At 40.0% G+C, this 16,961-nt stretch overlaps 1 protein-coding gene across 15 annotated transcripts in view; it reads left to right on the top strand.

The window, feature by feature from the left end:
• THRB (thyroid hormone receptor beta) overlaps positions 1–16,961 on the top strand; it is a 169,717-nt gene that overhangs the window by 107,030 nt on the left and 45,726 nt on the right. For all 15 annotated transcript variants that reach the window (XM_069007303.1, XM_069007305.1, XM_069007300.1 and 12 more), the window contains one exon: positions 12,135–12,199. In XM_069007303.1, the coding sequence (XP_068863404.1) occupies positions 12,193–12,199 (7 nt within the window). In that variant the 5' untranslated portion in view covers positions 12,135–12,192. The remainder of the gene's footprint in view (positions 1–12,134; positions 12,200–16,961) is intronic.

The raw sequence follows: 16,961 nt of genomic DNA, 5'->3' as shown, positions 1-16,961 counted from the left end.
CTCACTGTTCTGTAAGATTGTCTTTTGGAAGAGTTATTGTAGGTCTTATTGTGGTGTGCTCCATAAACTACTTTATTTATTCTATTTCTTTATTCATTTTACTCCTAATTTCATACACTTAATTTTTTCTGGTAGGAACAGGGAAGAAAGTATTTAACATCTAGGCTAATCTTGGATTTTAGTGATGTTAACAAAGTTTGTGTGGGAAGTTCAGCTTGCTAAATCTGTCAGCTTTCAAGTGCATGGTCTTTATTATTCATTTGACCCACTGTTACATTTAGGTAACTTGGCAATGATGTGGACTTGGATTCTTGCTGGAAATTTATTCTTATGTCTCAGTAGTACTAGATTCATGACCTTACTTAGTGCTAAAGGGAAGACTGACCGTACCAGTTCATATTGTCATTCTCCAGAACATACAACTAGCACTTTTTTAGTGCCTTTCTTCAGGGTCTAAGGATCTAAACACAAAAAAAAGTTATAGTGAATTGTATTGTCTTTAGGGGCTTTTTTTCAGAGTGCAAAACTTACAATCTTCAAAGGTGTTTCAGAAAACTTCAGAAGTAATTTAACAATTAAAAAGTAATTTCAATACATGGAGTCCTAGTTTATTACAAAAGACATTAACCTGTCCTGTGTTCCTCTGGCGTGCCATTTTATGAGACAGGGTGAGCCTCATCTCCCTCCCCTTGTCTCAAGCAGCTGTGGTCTCCTGCCACTTTGTGCCAGCTGCAGTGCTCACCAGCCACCTCACAGGGATAATTCAACTCACTAACCCAGCAAAAAAGTGGGTATTTTCTGCAGGGTTAGCAAAGTGAGTCAGGTCATGCAAGGGATAGAAGGGGGCTGTCCTACAGAGAACAAAATCTTTTGCGTCTGTCCTCATTAAACACTACGTCTATCCTTAAAGCCATCACCAGTTTTTATAGTGTTTTGCATGTAGATTTTCAAGTGGGTTGACTGTTAGCCTCATACTTAAAAATCCCTGTGTCCTATGTGTTAGGTCTTCCTTATTCTCTTTATTTTGAAATTCAGCTGTTAATATATAATTGTGTTGCATTTCAAAGAGTTCTGCTATACAGCAAAGTAAGCATTGTGGTGACGGGCATTTTCTAGAACTATTAGCATAAGTATTCCTTTATTAAAAATTATTTCAATCAACAAATCAATGCCTGATGTGATCTACATACTAGGAATAAAAAATGCCCTCCTCTATTTGCAGTAAACTTTCATCCATTAGAAATATGCCAGTAGACATTAAAATCAAATCACCTAAGAAAAGCAGCTTAACTCCTCTTTATCTTCAGCAACTTCAGCAGTTTTGCAGAGCCACCTGTAACTCAGAGTGGTTCAACAGCTCCCCACTCATGACCCCGTACAGCCATACCAGGAACTAAATAAACCCTACTTACTAGCAATTAAAGTGATTTAATTTAAAACACACTGACAGATGCATAATGGTTAATTAGAAAATAAGTAATTAGCAAATAGGATGGAAAAGGTTAAAAGGTTGTGGACTTTTGTTGTTTGCTTGGGAGAGATAGCGAAATCATCAGCGATTAAACTTTTTCTTTTAATTTCTGGGCTTAATTCTATTATTGTTAGCTGTAAATGAGGCAGCAAACAAGAAGAGAGGTCTAAAAAAAAAAAGAAATCACTGTTTTATCAGACGTACTGAAAGGCCATTGATAACACTTAGGCTATGCCATTTATTTCCAGTCTGCACACAAAAGCAGGCACACATCTATAATGTTTTACTTAATATCAGGATATAGACATCTTCTGAGAAGAAGTAGCTGTCCTTTCCTCTCTGCATTGTGCCCCCAGTGAGGTCAGGAAAATGGTATAAGAAGTGATAGAGATTAGAACACACATCTTAGGAAACTCTGCCTGCCTTAAGGATTAAATCAGTGAATTATTTAGTTGGGAATATGCCATAATGTGTTTGCTCTCAAAAAAGAAAATATTAAGAAGGAATAGGACTTTGAATACAGTAAGTTCTGAGCTGTGAGGATACTCAGCTGAAATCCAGTTAACTTCATGCAGTGCTGGTTATACAGACAAAGCCATTACAGAGGGTACAAGCAGTTTTCTGTTAAAAAAAGTGAAATAAGAGCTTCTACTTCATTTTCACAAGTATTATTCCTTCTCTCCATGACTTTTGTCTGCCCAAAACCAGAAGCAAATGGGCATTTAGATAGTTTTAGTACAGTCATATTTTATGACCATTAGCTTATTGCCAGGTAACTTGAAACTCTTTATTTATTTATAATAATAATTATAAATGTATTTATGTATCTATGAAACATGTGGTTTGTATTTTGAAATTTTACAGGGAATGTTTGCAGAAAGCTTTCTCCAATTTGAGCCTAATTTTTACTGAAGTCATTGAATTTTTTCTTTTGAAAAATAAGCTTTTGGGTGAACCTCAGAAATAGCAATATGGAGTTTTCCATTTCAAAATATCAATTAAAACCAGGCACAAATTTCTCTTTTTAAATATAGCTGCCTTCTAACCTAATTATATGTCCACCAGTAACCATTAGCATAATTTGACCAAATTTCCCATAGCAGTCACATTCTTCCACCATTCCTTGCTCTCTTTTGAGCATGGCTATCCTCGTCACTTCACCAAGCCATAGTTAACTCTGAACAGTTGGTCCAGCCCCTTAATCATTTAACTTTTTGTGTTTGTCCCTCCCTTTCTACTAGTCATACATTTTTGTGTCTCTGGTGTGTTTTCAATGTGCTCTCAGGGAAGTTTTCTGCTTTACTGCTTGATATAAAGCCTGAACCTATGTGTCCAGAGATGCACTGTCCTCTTTTGGTGTGTGTTACACTCTCACCAACCCTCTGATGCCCATTTCCCTTGAGCCACATCTGCAATGGCAGGAAAAAGCTCCAGGTCTCCCAGTGTGACTTTGTGGAAAGGATCTTGCAGAGATTTTAGCTAGTCTTTATTCACCCACCATGGATTTTGCTGGCTAGGGATATAGATTTCAGAAAACAACTAACTTCTCGTTCTCTTACTTAAATTTTGTTGAAAATCAACTCCTTCAAAATTTTCCCCCAATTATAATTGAGTTTAGGCCATATATTTCAGGTCTGGAATCTGTGTCGAACATTTCAGAATTCAGTCGTTTGGCAATTCAGCTATCATTTTTTAGGAAAAATAGAATCAAATTTGGAAACTCATCAAGTCACACAATAGACAAAATGCATGAGTGTAAATCCATAGCTGTAAACCATCTCTTGTTTTCTTTTCCAAGGTTTTCTGCAAAGTCCTATATATTTGCACACTGTAACTCAAAGCCTGCAATAGAGATAACAGTTTTTCATTTAGAATTTTTTTTTCATTTTAGAATTCATTTTTTCAGCTAAGTGGTGACTTTCTGAGGCTCTGGTTAAGAAAAGCAGAAAGCCTAAAGCTGAGTTAATTCTGCATTTCATATCTGAATCCCTGAAAATAGCTCAAATAAATGCCAGTACCAATCTTTAGGGTAGTTCTTATCCCTATTCAGAGTGACATTTGTAGATGAGAACATACTCATTTCTGCTTCACTGATTTTTTAGACACGGCATATATAAGATACATTGACAAAATGTATTCATGTTAGCAAGATTCATCCAGGTACCTCCCCTCCTGACATTTAGAAAATATTCTTTTTCTTAATCTATTCCATCATAAGGGGGGAAATTCCCCAGTTTCAAGGAAAGTCTTTGAAATTTATTGTCTTTGGGATTAACTAACACTGGTCAGTTGCAGAGTAGGTAGGTAATTCAAGACAACCTTCATCTAATATATAGTTCTAAGTGAGTAATAAGAGAAATTAGCATCGAAGATAAACTGTCCCTTGTTGAAATTTTAGGGAGAGCTAATGTTTCCTGAGTTGACAGAACAAAACAGACAAAGAAAAGTTTTATGTCAAAGCTGTTGTCTGAATGGAACACCCATGTGCTGGAGAAAGAACACCATGTGCTGGAGAAAGAACACGTAAGCCATGAAGTGTCTCAAAAAACCACTGAAATAATCACTCAAATTAGAGATCTTTCGTATTACCCCCCTTTGCTTTTCTATCACTCTTGGCCCTCCAGGGTCCTTGCTCAACTGGATATTTATTCAAGTTGGTAGAGGTCTTTGTGAATTAAGGCTTAAATACTTAATGATGTAAACATCACTTATTTCACAGATACAGATCAGCTACTCTTTTGCAAATCTGGCAAGCTTGCACAGTAACACTTCGTGTTAAGAGAGTCACTCACAGGCACTAGGACCCTGGTTATCAAAATAGTGGCTAAACAGGGCTGTCTCCAGTTCTGTGCTCCTCTCATGCCCTCCTGTGTACACAAGTAGTAGGCCAAAGCAAAGTGCTAGAGAGCTGACATTTCTGCTAGGGGATGAAGTACAGCGAAGAGAAGGCTGCAGCCCATTATGCTGACTGAGTGTTAAGCTGAGTGTAAGTAGATTTCTTAGAGCCTTTACATCTTAGGGGCAGTCAGCAGCTCCAGATTGTGATAATAAGTGATTTGAGATACTCTGGAAATGAGATAACATTACTCATTTCTGTAAGTACAGGGCAAGAGGAGAATTACATATTCCATTTTCTGCTTGATGTGCCCAGGTGGTTTAAAGGTAATACTACACTCTCCCTCTGTGTTCTATCAATGATACTTATGAAACTGCCTTTCTAATCTGTTCAGGCTACTGGGAAACCAACAGACACACTAAAACTCTGTTTCTTTTTGCCTATGAAGAAATGCATTATTATGTTTTCCATGCATAATATTGCATTATTTTATTTTCCATTTATAAAAATATATATTTACCCCAATACAGTAAGTCATTAAGTTTTTATGAAATCATAAAAACTACTTTTATCTTGCTTTTGTCTTGCATTACTTTATTTTGCGGTGCTGGGTCTTTTTTTTTTTGTAGCTATGTTCAAATCAACAGCTTTATCATCAGGCTGTCCTGCAAACCATATGCCAGATCCAAAGCCTTATCACAATGAGACTATAGGAAGAATTAGTTTTTCTGTCTAAATCAATAGTGTTCATCCTGCAGATCTGCTTATTGAAACACAAGAGCTTTCAAAAACATGTAAAACAGTGAAGTTACCATTATCTTTTATGAGACTTACTGTCTGAATGTAATAATTTTCTGGCTTTCATACTGTAAAAAATCTGCTGATGCCTGCACAGAGCTGAGCACGAGTTGAGTCTGTGTGAGGAGGATATTACACAGAACTACTGGACATTCCTATCAGAAAGCTCAATAGCTCTTTGCCTTTTTGTTCTTATGTTTTGGGATAGACTGCAAATATCTGTATTATACAGATAGTGCACTGTGGTTTTGATTTTATGCTTTATTGCATGTTTCTGTGTCCTTGTGAGTTGAGCTATACTAGCAATAAAAAACATGAGTCAAAGCCCACTTCTGAGCTTGTGCCTACAAGCTAGTTCTTATGGGTGCATTTCATTAAACATATTTGGAAAATTAGATAGATTTTTATTTCTCGTGCAATGCACAGTGGTTCATTATGTTTTGCAAGGGAGGAAATACTGCTGGCTCATGATAAATGTACCATGTACCGTAAGCCATGGTCTAGTACATTTTATACTGAATATGTGTAACTTCCAAAATCCTCTGTACAACTTGCTCCAAAATACTAATTTTGCTTTGCTGTTAAATATTGAAATATTAAATACTGAAACAAAAAAATTCAGTCAGGCATCAATACAGCCTATGGGCTACCTTGTAATTTTTCCTGATGTGGAGTTGCTACTCTGGATTTTTCACAAAAGATGAACTTAAAAGTGAGAGCCACTTTCACAGAGGGAGTTTGCAGAACAAAATGTTCGGATGATACATCCCACAACTCATCACCCCCAAGCCAAGATAGCCCCCAAGGAAAAATGAAGTGCCGTAACTTGTGTAGTGGCAGGGCATGAGGGGCTGGTGTCCTGGGGCGCTCTGACTGTGATGGAACTTTCCCCCTGCACCCGGTTCCAAAGCCTACACGCTCTGCTATCCCTCTCAGCGCCCTCGTCAGCTCCCTGCTGTGTCCCAGGACCTGGGCAGGCTCCCCCCCCCCATCCCCGGGTCTGCTAGCAGCCCACCCCTCTTCTCGGCACAAGGCTGCTCTCCCTGGAGGCAGCCCAGCTCCTGGCAAGTGATGTGTAAGAGTGTTGTGTAAGAGTGCCAGGGATAAGCCAGAGACGCTGGTGGTTGCAGGTAGGGTTACAGGAGGGACTCGTGCAAATGAGCTGGGTTGCTCCATAGCTCTTTCTCTGGCTTTTAAAAGGGGATGTCAAGAAGCAGTCCTGCAAGGAGCCGGGCAGCCTGTCAGTGCTTCTGAAAGGTGCGAGATCCCTTTTCCCACCTGTTCCTGCCTTGAGAAGAGACAGGAGGCAGCAGTGCTTGTCCACCCTGTGCAGCTGCTTGATGAGTGGGAAGCCTGATGTGTGCTTGTGTGCCTGACGGCACACAAGAAAAGGTGTGCGGTTCATGGTATTGACACGAACCAGGATTCAAACCACAAAATTACCCTGGCCCTGGCCTAGAGGAGACTGGCAGCCACCACTTAAATCTGAAGCCTCAGAATACGGTCTAAAACACCTTCATCCCCTGGGCAGCACTCCTTTTATATAGTCATTGGTTAATCTGATGCATTCATGTGAAGGAGGAGGCACTTGGTGAAAGTGGGAAAACACCTAACTGCACTGATTAATGCTAACTGGTTACTCACCTTTCACTGTGGAAAAAATAAGGATGTGCAGTAGCTGGCTAGGCTAGGCAGTGCTTCTTTATTGGAGACCAAAGCCTGAGAATTAATTCCAAATATCACCCTAGTCTGGCTGGAGGAGCTGAAGATTCCAAACATGTCTCTTTTTTAAAATTTATTTTGGGGCAGTGTAAGAATATTCTTCTCCTGGTGCAGGGCTGTAGATCTGAAGCAACACTCAGTATCAGGATGGAGTATGTTTTTTGCTGCTTTCATTTGAGGTATCCAATATGATCATGAGGACTTGTTTGAAAAAAAAGAAAGAAAATGTAGGATATAACCCCAGTGATGGAGAAGGAGCACACTGCCCAGTCTGCCGCCACAGCTCTCTGGCAGGGAGGTCATGAGGAGTGTGAGATAGCAGCCTCTGAATTAGTGCTTCGTGCTCAGAGACTGTGACTCAGAGCCATGAGACCTTGGGTAACTCTTTTGTGGGCAAGTAAGTGCTCAATACACAAAAGATAATCTAACAAAGCCTGCTCCCTGTTCCCTATGACGTTAGCAAAGCTTAGCCATAAAAATTGTGTCACTTCTGGCAAGAAAGAAACTTGCTCTGCAGTATCTGTAAAGACCCCCAGACATTACCGGGCTGATGTAGTCTGTGACTCATCCACATCCTTCCCAATTGTGCCTGTTCACGTACTTTTTAGCTGTAGACTCTTAAAAAGAACCTGATTTCCTCCAACATCTTACACAACTATGCCTTCAAGAGGAACTGGCTATAATTAATGTAGGCACCACTTAATATTCTTGCTCATGTGGAGTAGAAGCTGTGTTGTGCCTTCAGAAGACTGTGCTATGTATATGCCAGAATGGATAAATAGTTCTGAATTTCCACAATGTTTCCATCTATGGGCCACATTCCTCGGAAAGAAAAATAGGAAATTACTTCTGGCATATAAAATGCGGTATAAAAGCATCCTTTAGACAAGATCCCAGGACATTTGAGAATATTATTAAAATCATAAAATACTTTAATTATCATTATGATTTTAATTGTTATTTATTATTATTTTAATTAATGGTTTAAATAATCATCATAATGATGATTAAAATCATCATGACGAAGCAGGTGTTACAAATGAGCTCATTTACTGTGGATCTTTCGGCGGTTGCTAAATTGACCTAGTGGAGATGCCAGATGGGTGAGATGCTGTACATTTACAGCAACATCAAGACCTGCTCCAAGAAACTTTATCTCTAGGCAGGTATGAAGGGAAAAAGAGGATGCACACTCTCTATTTTAAACTGTGGCACACAAGAAGACTGCCAAAGCCAGATACGTTAGTGTAATGGTTTAAACAAAAGACCAGCTTTTCTTACAGTCATTTTGTAATTAGTTTTTTTACACAAGTGACAGCTGCTTTTATGCCAAGTCCTAGTCTCATCAGGGAAAATGGCAAAACTCCCAGGATAACTAGAATTTTTCTCTTTATACAGAATTCATTGAAGAACATTGTATTTATCCTTTTTTTTATTGTCCTTTTTAATAGATTGGTACAAAACCAATAATTTTAGGTTTAGTAAGTAATTATTTACAGGAGGGGCAGAATTTTTGTTTAAAACACTCAATTGTTTACTTCAAGTATGCTTGTGTGTCACTGAGTCACCAAACCACAGTTAAATTCTGGGAAATGTCTTATTGTTGAGGTTCACGATGTCCCATGACATGGTGGGATGGGTCAGAGTCTGATTTTAATTGGAGGCCTGATCTAAATTTGTATCCTTTCAAATCAGAATTGACAAACTGTGAAGGATTTTAAAGTTCCACAAGATGTCAGTAGCAAAAAAAAGACCTTTCATTGTCGCCTCTGGTTGTGTGGTTTGTACATGGCAAATACCAAGCAGAGTATTTGCTCTTCCCTTATAAGATTAAAGAGAGTCTTTTCTAGGAGCCCAGATGAAGTTTTGGGTGGCTTGCTTGGGAGAAAAGCAAGGAGGTAAAAACACATTGTCACATGTATGCTGGAGGATATTTTACCAGTTCACGGACTTGTTAGGGTTAGAAGGAACTTCTGGAGATGATCCAGTCCAAACATCCTGCCAAGGCAGGGTCACCTAGAGCAGGTTACAGGTGACACAGAAACATGGCCAGGTGTGTTTAAATGTCTCCAGAGAAGGAGACTCCATGACTTTCCAGGGTAGCATGTTACAGTACTCTGCATCCCTCATGTAAAGTTCTTCCTCATGTTGAGGTTCTTGCTGTAAAACTTCTAAGTAGGTTTTGCATTGTGCTTGCTTTGCAAATAGAATGAACATTATATCTTGAAATCAGTAATCTTCTATTAAATATGATATACTACCGGGAGAAATAATTTCAGATAATTAGGAAATTAGGAAAAAATAAATTGGTGCATATTTTTTGTTTTCCCTCTCTGGTGACCAGTGAGGGAACCCGAGGGCATGGCATGAAGAGATTTATGTTGGATAAAAGGAAAAGGTTCTTCACTCAGAGGGTGGTCAGACACTGGAACAGTGTCGTCAGGGAACTGGTCATGGTCCCAAGCCTGCTAGAGCTCTAGGAGCTTGAGGTAACACTCTCAGGCGCACGGTGTCATCTGCAAAATTACAGAATCATAGAATCTGCTGAGTTGGAAGGTACCCATCAGGATCACATTCCTTGTGGGTCCCTTCCAGCTCAGGATATTTTATGATTATGGGTTTGTTTGGAATTTTTTTTTTTTAAATTTGGGAGAGGGGGGTGTATACGTGTTTATGGTTGGGGGGGGTGTGTGTGTTGTTGTTTGTTGAGTTTTTTTGGTGTTTGGGTTGGTTTGTTGTTTTTTTTTTTAATTTTTGGTTTGGATTTTTTTTTTTTTTTTTTTTTTTTAATGTTAATCATGAGCAATTCCGACCTTTGGAGTAGCAATTAATTTAACTTAAAAGATAGATGCAGACATGCCCGGTTAAGGCAAGGAGGCACGGAGTGGTGGGAAAGCCCGGGAACAGCGCTTCGGGCTGCGGCCGCCAAGGGACGCTGCTGCGCCGCGGGCGGCTTCTGCCTTCGGGAGGGCGGGGAGGCCGCGGCTCCTCCCGGCGCCCCTGCCCTGCGGCGCTTCCCTGCGGCCCTTCCCTGCGGCCGTTCCCTGCGGCCCTTCCCTGCGGCGCTTCCCTGCGGCCCTTCCCTTCCCTGCGGCTCCTCCCGGCGTCTCTTCCTTGCGGCGCTTTCCTGCGGCCCTTCTTCCCTGCGGCGCTGCCCTGCGCCTCCCGGGCGGCCGGCCCTCGGTGGGCGCGGGGCACGGCCCTGCCCTCAGCCCGTCTCGGGTGGCGAGTACCTGAGCAGAGCCTCCGGTGTGGGAGCGCCCCCGAGGCCGATGGGCTGAGGTGAAGCGGCGGGGCCGCGTCCCAGATGCATTAATTACCCGGTAGTGCGGCTCACCTGGTGTCTCGTTCTGACCCCTGCCTAGACACAGCAGATGCGCTCGATGTTCAGCCTGCTGCTAGGGGAGGATATTTATTTCAAGGGAAAGACTCCCTGTGTGAGGAGACGGTGGCCAAGAGGAAATACGGACAGGGCTATGGCACTGGATGGATGGATGGAGAGAAATAAAATCCCCAAGTTTGTTAACAAAGTTCAGTTTCTTACCATAAAATGATGATCAGGACAATTTAAGAGAGGTTCTACTTCCTCTTTAAAATGTCACTTCCACACTAATATTAAAAGACAGGTGTTTCTGGATCATAGAATCATAGAATCAGCAAGGTTGGAAGAGGCCTTTAAAAACATCCAGTCCAACCATCAATCCAGATCTAACACTGTAACCACTAAATCACTGAAGCACACCACCCAGGGCCAGATCCAGACGTCTCTTAAATACCTCCAGGGATTGTGACTCTACAACCTCCCTGGGCAACCTATTCTAATGACTGACTGGCCTAACAGTGAAAAACTTTTCCTAATACCTAATCTGAGTCTCCCCTGGCTCAGCTGAAGGCCATTTCCTCTGGTCCTCTCACTGCAGTCACAGTAGAAGAGACTGATTCCCACCTCACTACAGCCTCCTTTCAGAGAGTTGTAGAGAGGGACGAGGTTCCCTCTGAGCCTCCTCCAGGCTAAACAAACCCAGCTCCCTCAGCCTTTCCTCATAGGATGTGTTTTCTTCACAAGCCTTTTTGCCCTTCTCTGGACACGCTCCAGCACCTCAATGTTCTTTTTAAAGTGAGGGGCCAAAAACTGAACACAGTACTTGAAGTGTGGCCTCACCAGTGCTGAGTGCAGGGGGATGTTCCAGAGAGCGTGACTCTGTTCTCAGGCTACTTTTCCACAAACATTAGGCATTAATGGGGTCAGTTGTAGGCCGGGGATTTCTTACATAAAAATTCTAATGAGATCTTGTCTCTATTCTGGGAGTAATGCCTTTAGGATTGTCTCTGCTTGGGTTGGATTGTTGGCGCTTAAACTAGGAAGTGAGCTGGGATCATCCAGCTGGGCACTGTGTTTTGGGCAGGGACAGCTGAACAAGGGCATGCTGCCTGTGATGCTCTGTGTGAAAAACATGAGGGCTGGTATAAATACCGACATGGCTGAAGGATGGTATCCTAACTGGTATCCATGACTTTCTTTCCTGGCTCTAAATTAGTTTGCAGGGCTTCAATCTTTGCTACCAAACAGAAAAAGAGTGTAGTTAGTATGTCAGTGTATGTGTATGGACATATGAAAGGGGGACACAGCCTAAATATTAAAACCAAAACTTTATAATGCCAGATTCAGTTCTTCACAGCTGCAGGTGTCTCAATAATAAAATAGAAGATTACATTGTTCAAAAGTTAAGTATTAAATACATCTAAATTAGTTTTCTACCAAATGAGTAAAATTACTATTTACATCTCAGAACTTTGTAAAAGTCAATAGACTTTTGGGTTTCAAATGACTGAGGAAGAATTGGTGTAACTGTAAAAGAGAATTTTTAATTCCTTTGAATCCTCTGTTTTTACTGAACCTGAGAGTAATGTGCATGTATCGTTAGAAACTGTAAAGTAGAAACCAATTTACTCCTAAAGTTACATATTAGACTTAAAGGATCTTCTGAAAAAAAAAATAATGGAAAGTGTTCCATGAAGTGGGTAAAAATATTTTTTTTTCTGCATCAGTAGGCACAAGCCTTTAGACATTGCTTCCAAATCACTGTTAGCCACAGCTCCTCCAGTCCACCATGCTTTGGACCTGATTTACATTTGTTACCTCATACAGCTAAGCAGGGTGCTTTGAATTTAATGTGTTAAGCCATCAGACATGGACCACACTATTCAAGGTCCAGAATGTTCCATCTTGCTTAAATGTTAATGGTAATTTGCAGATGTGCATTTATGAACATATTACATGGGGTTTTTTTTCCTTTTTTGTGGCAGGTGACATTGGTGACGGAAGAAGGACAAGAATGATTACATATCCATAACTCCCAGCAGTATGTCAGGTAATCATATTTCATAAGAACACCTATGCAATATTTCTTGCTGTTCTGGAGTGATTATTACTAAATATTTACTGAAAAATACTTATTTAACAATTTCTGAATTCATTGGTGCTGGAAATGGAAATCTTTCCTCTACCTAGAGCACAGAGATGTGGGACACACAGTAATCATCCCCAACATTTTTGAAACTCTCATCTTCCCTGGTTTGCCTTCCAGAACCTAGTTGTGTTCTAAATGCAAGTTCTAACTTCAGCATTCCTGCTGAAGCTGCCAGCGCAGGAACAGTTTCTGCTGAGTATCCTGGTCTAAGCTGTTTTGTAACGTGGATATATCCCCTGAGCTTCAAAGTGAGACAGTCAAACTTATTTTACATAGATTGCCAAGTACACTTTAGAGAATTATTGACTAAGTCTGCAGGTGGCATGAAGATCCAGAGTTGACATGACCATTAACCATTTTAAGCCTCCTTAACCATCTTATCCCTACCAGTTGCAAAGCATCTGAAGGCTACACATAAATTAGCTGTGTCAAACCCCCATGTATCTAATCCCAGAGCAGGGTATGTAGAAAGATGTGCTTATTATGTGGAGATAATGTAGAAGGCCAGAGAATTTCAGACTGCCAGAATTTGTTTTAGTATTCTCAATTTACGTAAGAAAATGTTCTACTGATACTGTTTGTCAATGTGTATTTCAAGAGCCAAATGCTTAAAAGAGACCTTTTAAAATCCTGTTTGTAAAATGCAGCATGTGCTATATAGAAAAAATCATTACTAACAAGACTGTATTCCTGGTGCTCTGGCAAAGAGACAGCTTATTTTTGCAGTCTATGCAGATCAAATATCCTTTCCTTTTCCTTAGAAGGCTCCCGTCCATTTGTACTGGCCAGCAAGCTGCATTCACCAACAAAGATGGTCTTCTGGATTTAGGTTTCTAGATAAGAGGCAGAGGGTAAAATTCATGGGAAGAAACAGAGTATTACATAAATACGTGCTTTCATAGTAAAACATTATTTGATAGCATGAAAAGGTGTGTCTTTTTATGGTTTCTTTGCTGCCCATTGAAACAGAGATGGATATAAGACGGAAGCAGAGGGCATTGAGGCATTTTGTGGAATGAAGTGGAATACTGACCCTTGGTTGGTGTGTCAGGCTCTGACTTAGCATCACTGCCACATGAGGATCAGGAAGGAGTTAGTGTCCTTAGGGCTGCATTGGCAGGCCCTGCTGGAGTGGTTCTGCATTGTCCTGCAGATATTCTGGGCATGGTGATTTCATTTGGCAAATACCTGTTTTGGAAGAATTCAAAGGATTTGCGTGTAACTTGTTCTCTTCCAACTCTCTGTTGTGCTCTCCCCTGTCTCATGTTAAACTGTGCTTTATGGCATTTTACTACAGGGCTTGACATTGGTGTGGTTTTGGAGGGAATAGTTAATAGCTTCTGCTGTGTGATGCCAAGAGATGAGGAAGGAAACACAGTGTACCCACTTTATCCTCACCTTATCTGTTGGGTCTGTGGCTTCCTGTGGAGGGTGGGTTTATGGAGATTTTCCACTAGCACTCTAACCAGTCCTGTCTCCCTGGGCTTGCCCCTGGCAGGGCAGCTCTGCTAAACTCAGTGAAACACAAAGCCTAATTGAAAGCACCTACATTTTCTGCATTTCTTTTGACAGAAGTCAGCAGAACAAATATGTACAAAGAAACTAATCAAGAAAAAAAAGTTTGAGATGGAGATGACTGTACAGCTGTAGTTGTCCAGCACTTTTCATTATGAGATGTTCATCTTTTCTGTTTCTGGTTAAGGAATGACATTCCCTACATGAGTGTAAACGTGAAAAGAAGCATGGATGAAATTAAAGTCTTTCAAACTGTATTTAAACTTCATAAATACCACCATCCAGAGCCAGACAAGAGTCCTTTTCTAATGAGTGATAATGGAAGTTTAGAGTCTGTTACTGAGTCACTGGAATATGGGAGCAGAATCTAATATGAAACCAAAGCAATTGGCTAAAATAACAGGCTGTATTATTCTGTATTTTTGGTAGATAATATCTCTCCCCATATGTTATGTTTTTACTGCAGTATATATTTTCCTCTTGTAGGTACTGCCTGAAAGCCTTCAGGTTCTAGTGCAATGTAGAGAAATTTTTCTGACAGGAGATTTTAGAATTTGACCTTGACAGTAAAGCTAAGCTTTAGTACATTTGCAGTTTCCATAAGAAAATTATTTTGAATATTTTGACATCTCATCTTTAAAAACACATACTGGTGTGATTATTTTACATGCTTATAGCTTTTAATAGAGAGAGTTCTAGTTTGTCAAAATTATTTTGGGAATTTCAAAGTTATGGATATCGTAGAAGGATTTCAGAAATACAGAAGCCCTTACTTAAAAGTGAATAAAATTAAAAATAAAAAGCAGAGTGAATGTATGAGGTAAAATATTTGCATGCAAAAAGCTAAACCGAAACACAAAGACTGAATTAATGAAGTCGAAGTTACTCTTGCATTTTCTTAGAATGCAGTCAGAGTTCACCCAGCAATACAGATAGAGTTAATGAACACCTAATATTGGGTACTTGATGTCATAAGAAGCAGACAAGTGAAAAGCTGGACCTACAGGTTTTGTAGACACAGTGTTTGTCAGTTTGCTTTTGCAACTCTGCCTATTCCAGGTGTCAGGACTTGCTGAACTAGTTTTTTTTACAACTAGCACAGATGATGACCAAACACTGAGATAAAGGGATGCTTCAGGAGAGGGAGAGGTGGATGTAATATGTCTTTGAGTACTATCTCTGAGACAGATGCATTCTGTTCTCATTAATTGAAGCTTGGTAAAGTAAATAGTTTTCAGATGAGCCATCACACACTTAAAAGTAACAAAGCAAATCTAAAAGTTTAGCTTTTCTGTTTTGAAACATTGTTTTTATTAAACGTGGGTTGTCTTTATAGAATCACAGAATGGCTTGGTTTGGAAAGGACCTATAAAAGTTGTCTCGTCCAACCCCCCTGCAATGAACAGAGACATCTTCAACTAGATCAGGTTTCTCAGATGCCCATCCAACCTAATTGTGAATGGGATAGGGTACACCTTCTCTGGGTAACGTGTTGCAATGTTTTAACACCCTTATTGTAAAAACCTTCTTCCTTATATCTAATCTAAATCGACCTTCCTTCAGTTTAACAATTACCCCTTGTCCTGTTGCAACAGGCTAAAAATTTTGTCCCCATCTTTCTTATAGGCCCTCTTCAGGTACTAAAAAGGCACAATAAAGTCTCCCCAGAGCTTTCCCTTCTCAAGGCTGAGCAGTTTGAACTCTTTCAAGCTTTCCTCATAGGAGAGGTGTTTGATTCCTGTAAAATCACCTTGGTGGCCCTCCTCTGGACTCACAGGTCCATGTCCTTCCTGCTCTGAGGACCCCAGAGCTGGGTGCCGTGCTCCAGGTGGGGTCTCATGAGAGGGGAATAGAGGGGCAGAATCTCCTTCCTTGCTCTGGTGGCCACACTGCTTTGGGTGCAGGCCATGGTATGATTGGTTTTCTGGGCTGCAGCAACAGCATTCATCAGCAGTTTTAAAGTTGACACCAACAATTGCTGCCCACAGAGTAATATCTGAGAAAAAAAATTTTATCAGCATTCTAAAATCAGGGCTATCTTAGCAATAATGGCACACATTCTTTCTTGTGCATACATTTGCACAATAGAATAGAAAAAAGGTTGGAAAGTATTATTTTCCCATTGAGAAAATAGTGTTTTTAAATTAATGTGTAACATAATTTTAAAAGTTCTTTCTATTTTAGCACTCTGGTTTAGCATCACTATTCACTGGCAATAGCTATCAGTGGAGGCTCCCTTCTGTACATTTTCTCCCAAAATGTAGGACAAACCCGGAGACATGTCTTCATCTTACTTTATTTACTGGAGTGAGAACTGAAGAAGAAATTCAAGAATGGCTTCTAAAACCTAGAAAATAGTATTTGTAGGATACAATAAATCTCATCATTTTTACCTTCATGGCAGATGAAGAGAGAATGTAAAGAGTGGAATAGTGGTTCCAGTAAAAACTGCAGCAGTTCTTTCACTGATTTCAGTAAGGCCAGGGTTTTACTCTGCTTTTATTTGGGAGCTTCAAAATCAGCTCAGTCATTGTGCTTCTACTCAAATATCCACACTGTTCTGTTTGACCGTAAAGTTAGATCAAGATAGGAATTATAATAAAATTAAGTGCTTACCTTGGGGAATATAATTTAAATGTCATAAATGCATATTTTCAGTAAGTAGAATTTAATATGCAACGTTTCTTGAAACAGGTCCCTCATTTGGAGAAGAAAATTAATCAGCTTTCGTGCAACAAATCCATTTGAAAACCACTGTCTCCAAGGGTGTTGCACGTAGTTTCCAAGCACTGGGAAAAGTAATAGAATAGGAAAGGTACCACATTTTCTTCATGAGTCTTTTCACTGTAATGCTCATTACCCTGTAAACTTGACATTAATTCAGATGGAGAACAGTTTATTGTTTAATATTAGCTGAGAAATTATTTCTCCCATATTTCTATAATAAATTTCTTAGGATAATTTAATTTGACATACATCACTGCCTGATGCTTCTTTGCCTGCCAGACCATGATAAAATCCAACTAAATCAAGTGTATTATTTCTTTTAAGTAACGGACTTTTTAGGAGGACAGTAAATACTTTAATATAAGGTTTTGTTATGCCAGGATTCAGCAGCTTTGTAATGAGCTTTTGGGGATTTTCAAAA

This window comes from Aphelocoma coerulescens, chromosome 2 (assembly GCF_041296385.1).
Source record: "Aphelocoma coerulescens isolate FSJ_1873_10779 chromosome 2, UR_Acoe_1.0, whole genome shotgun sequence".
Classification (NCBI taxonomy): domain Eukaryota; kingdom Metazoa; phylum Chordata; class Aves; order Passeriformes; family Corvidae; genus Aphelocoma; species Aphelocoma coerulescens.
The sequence above is the reverse complement of the archived record's forward strand: the minus strand, read 5'-3'. Positions and strand labels throughout refer to the sequence as shown.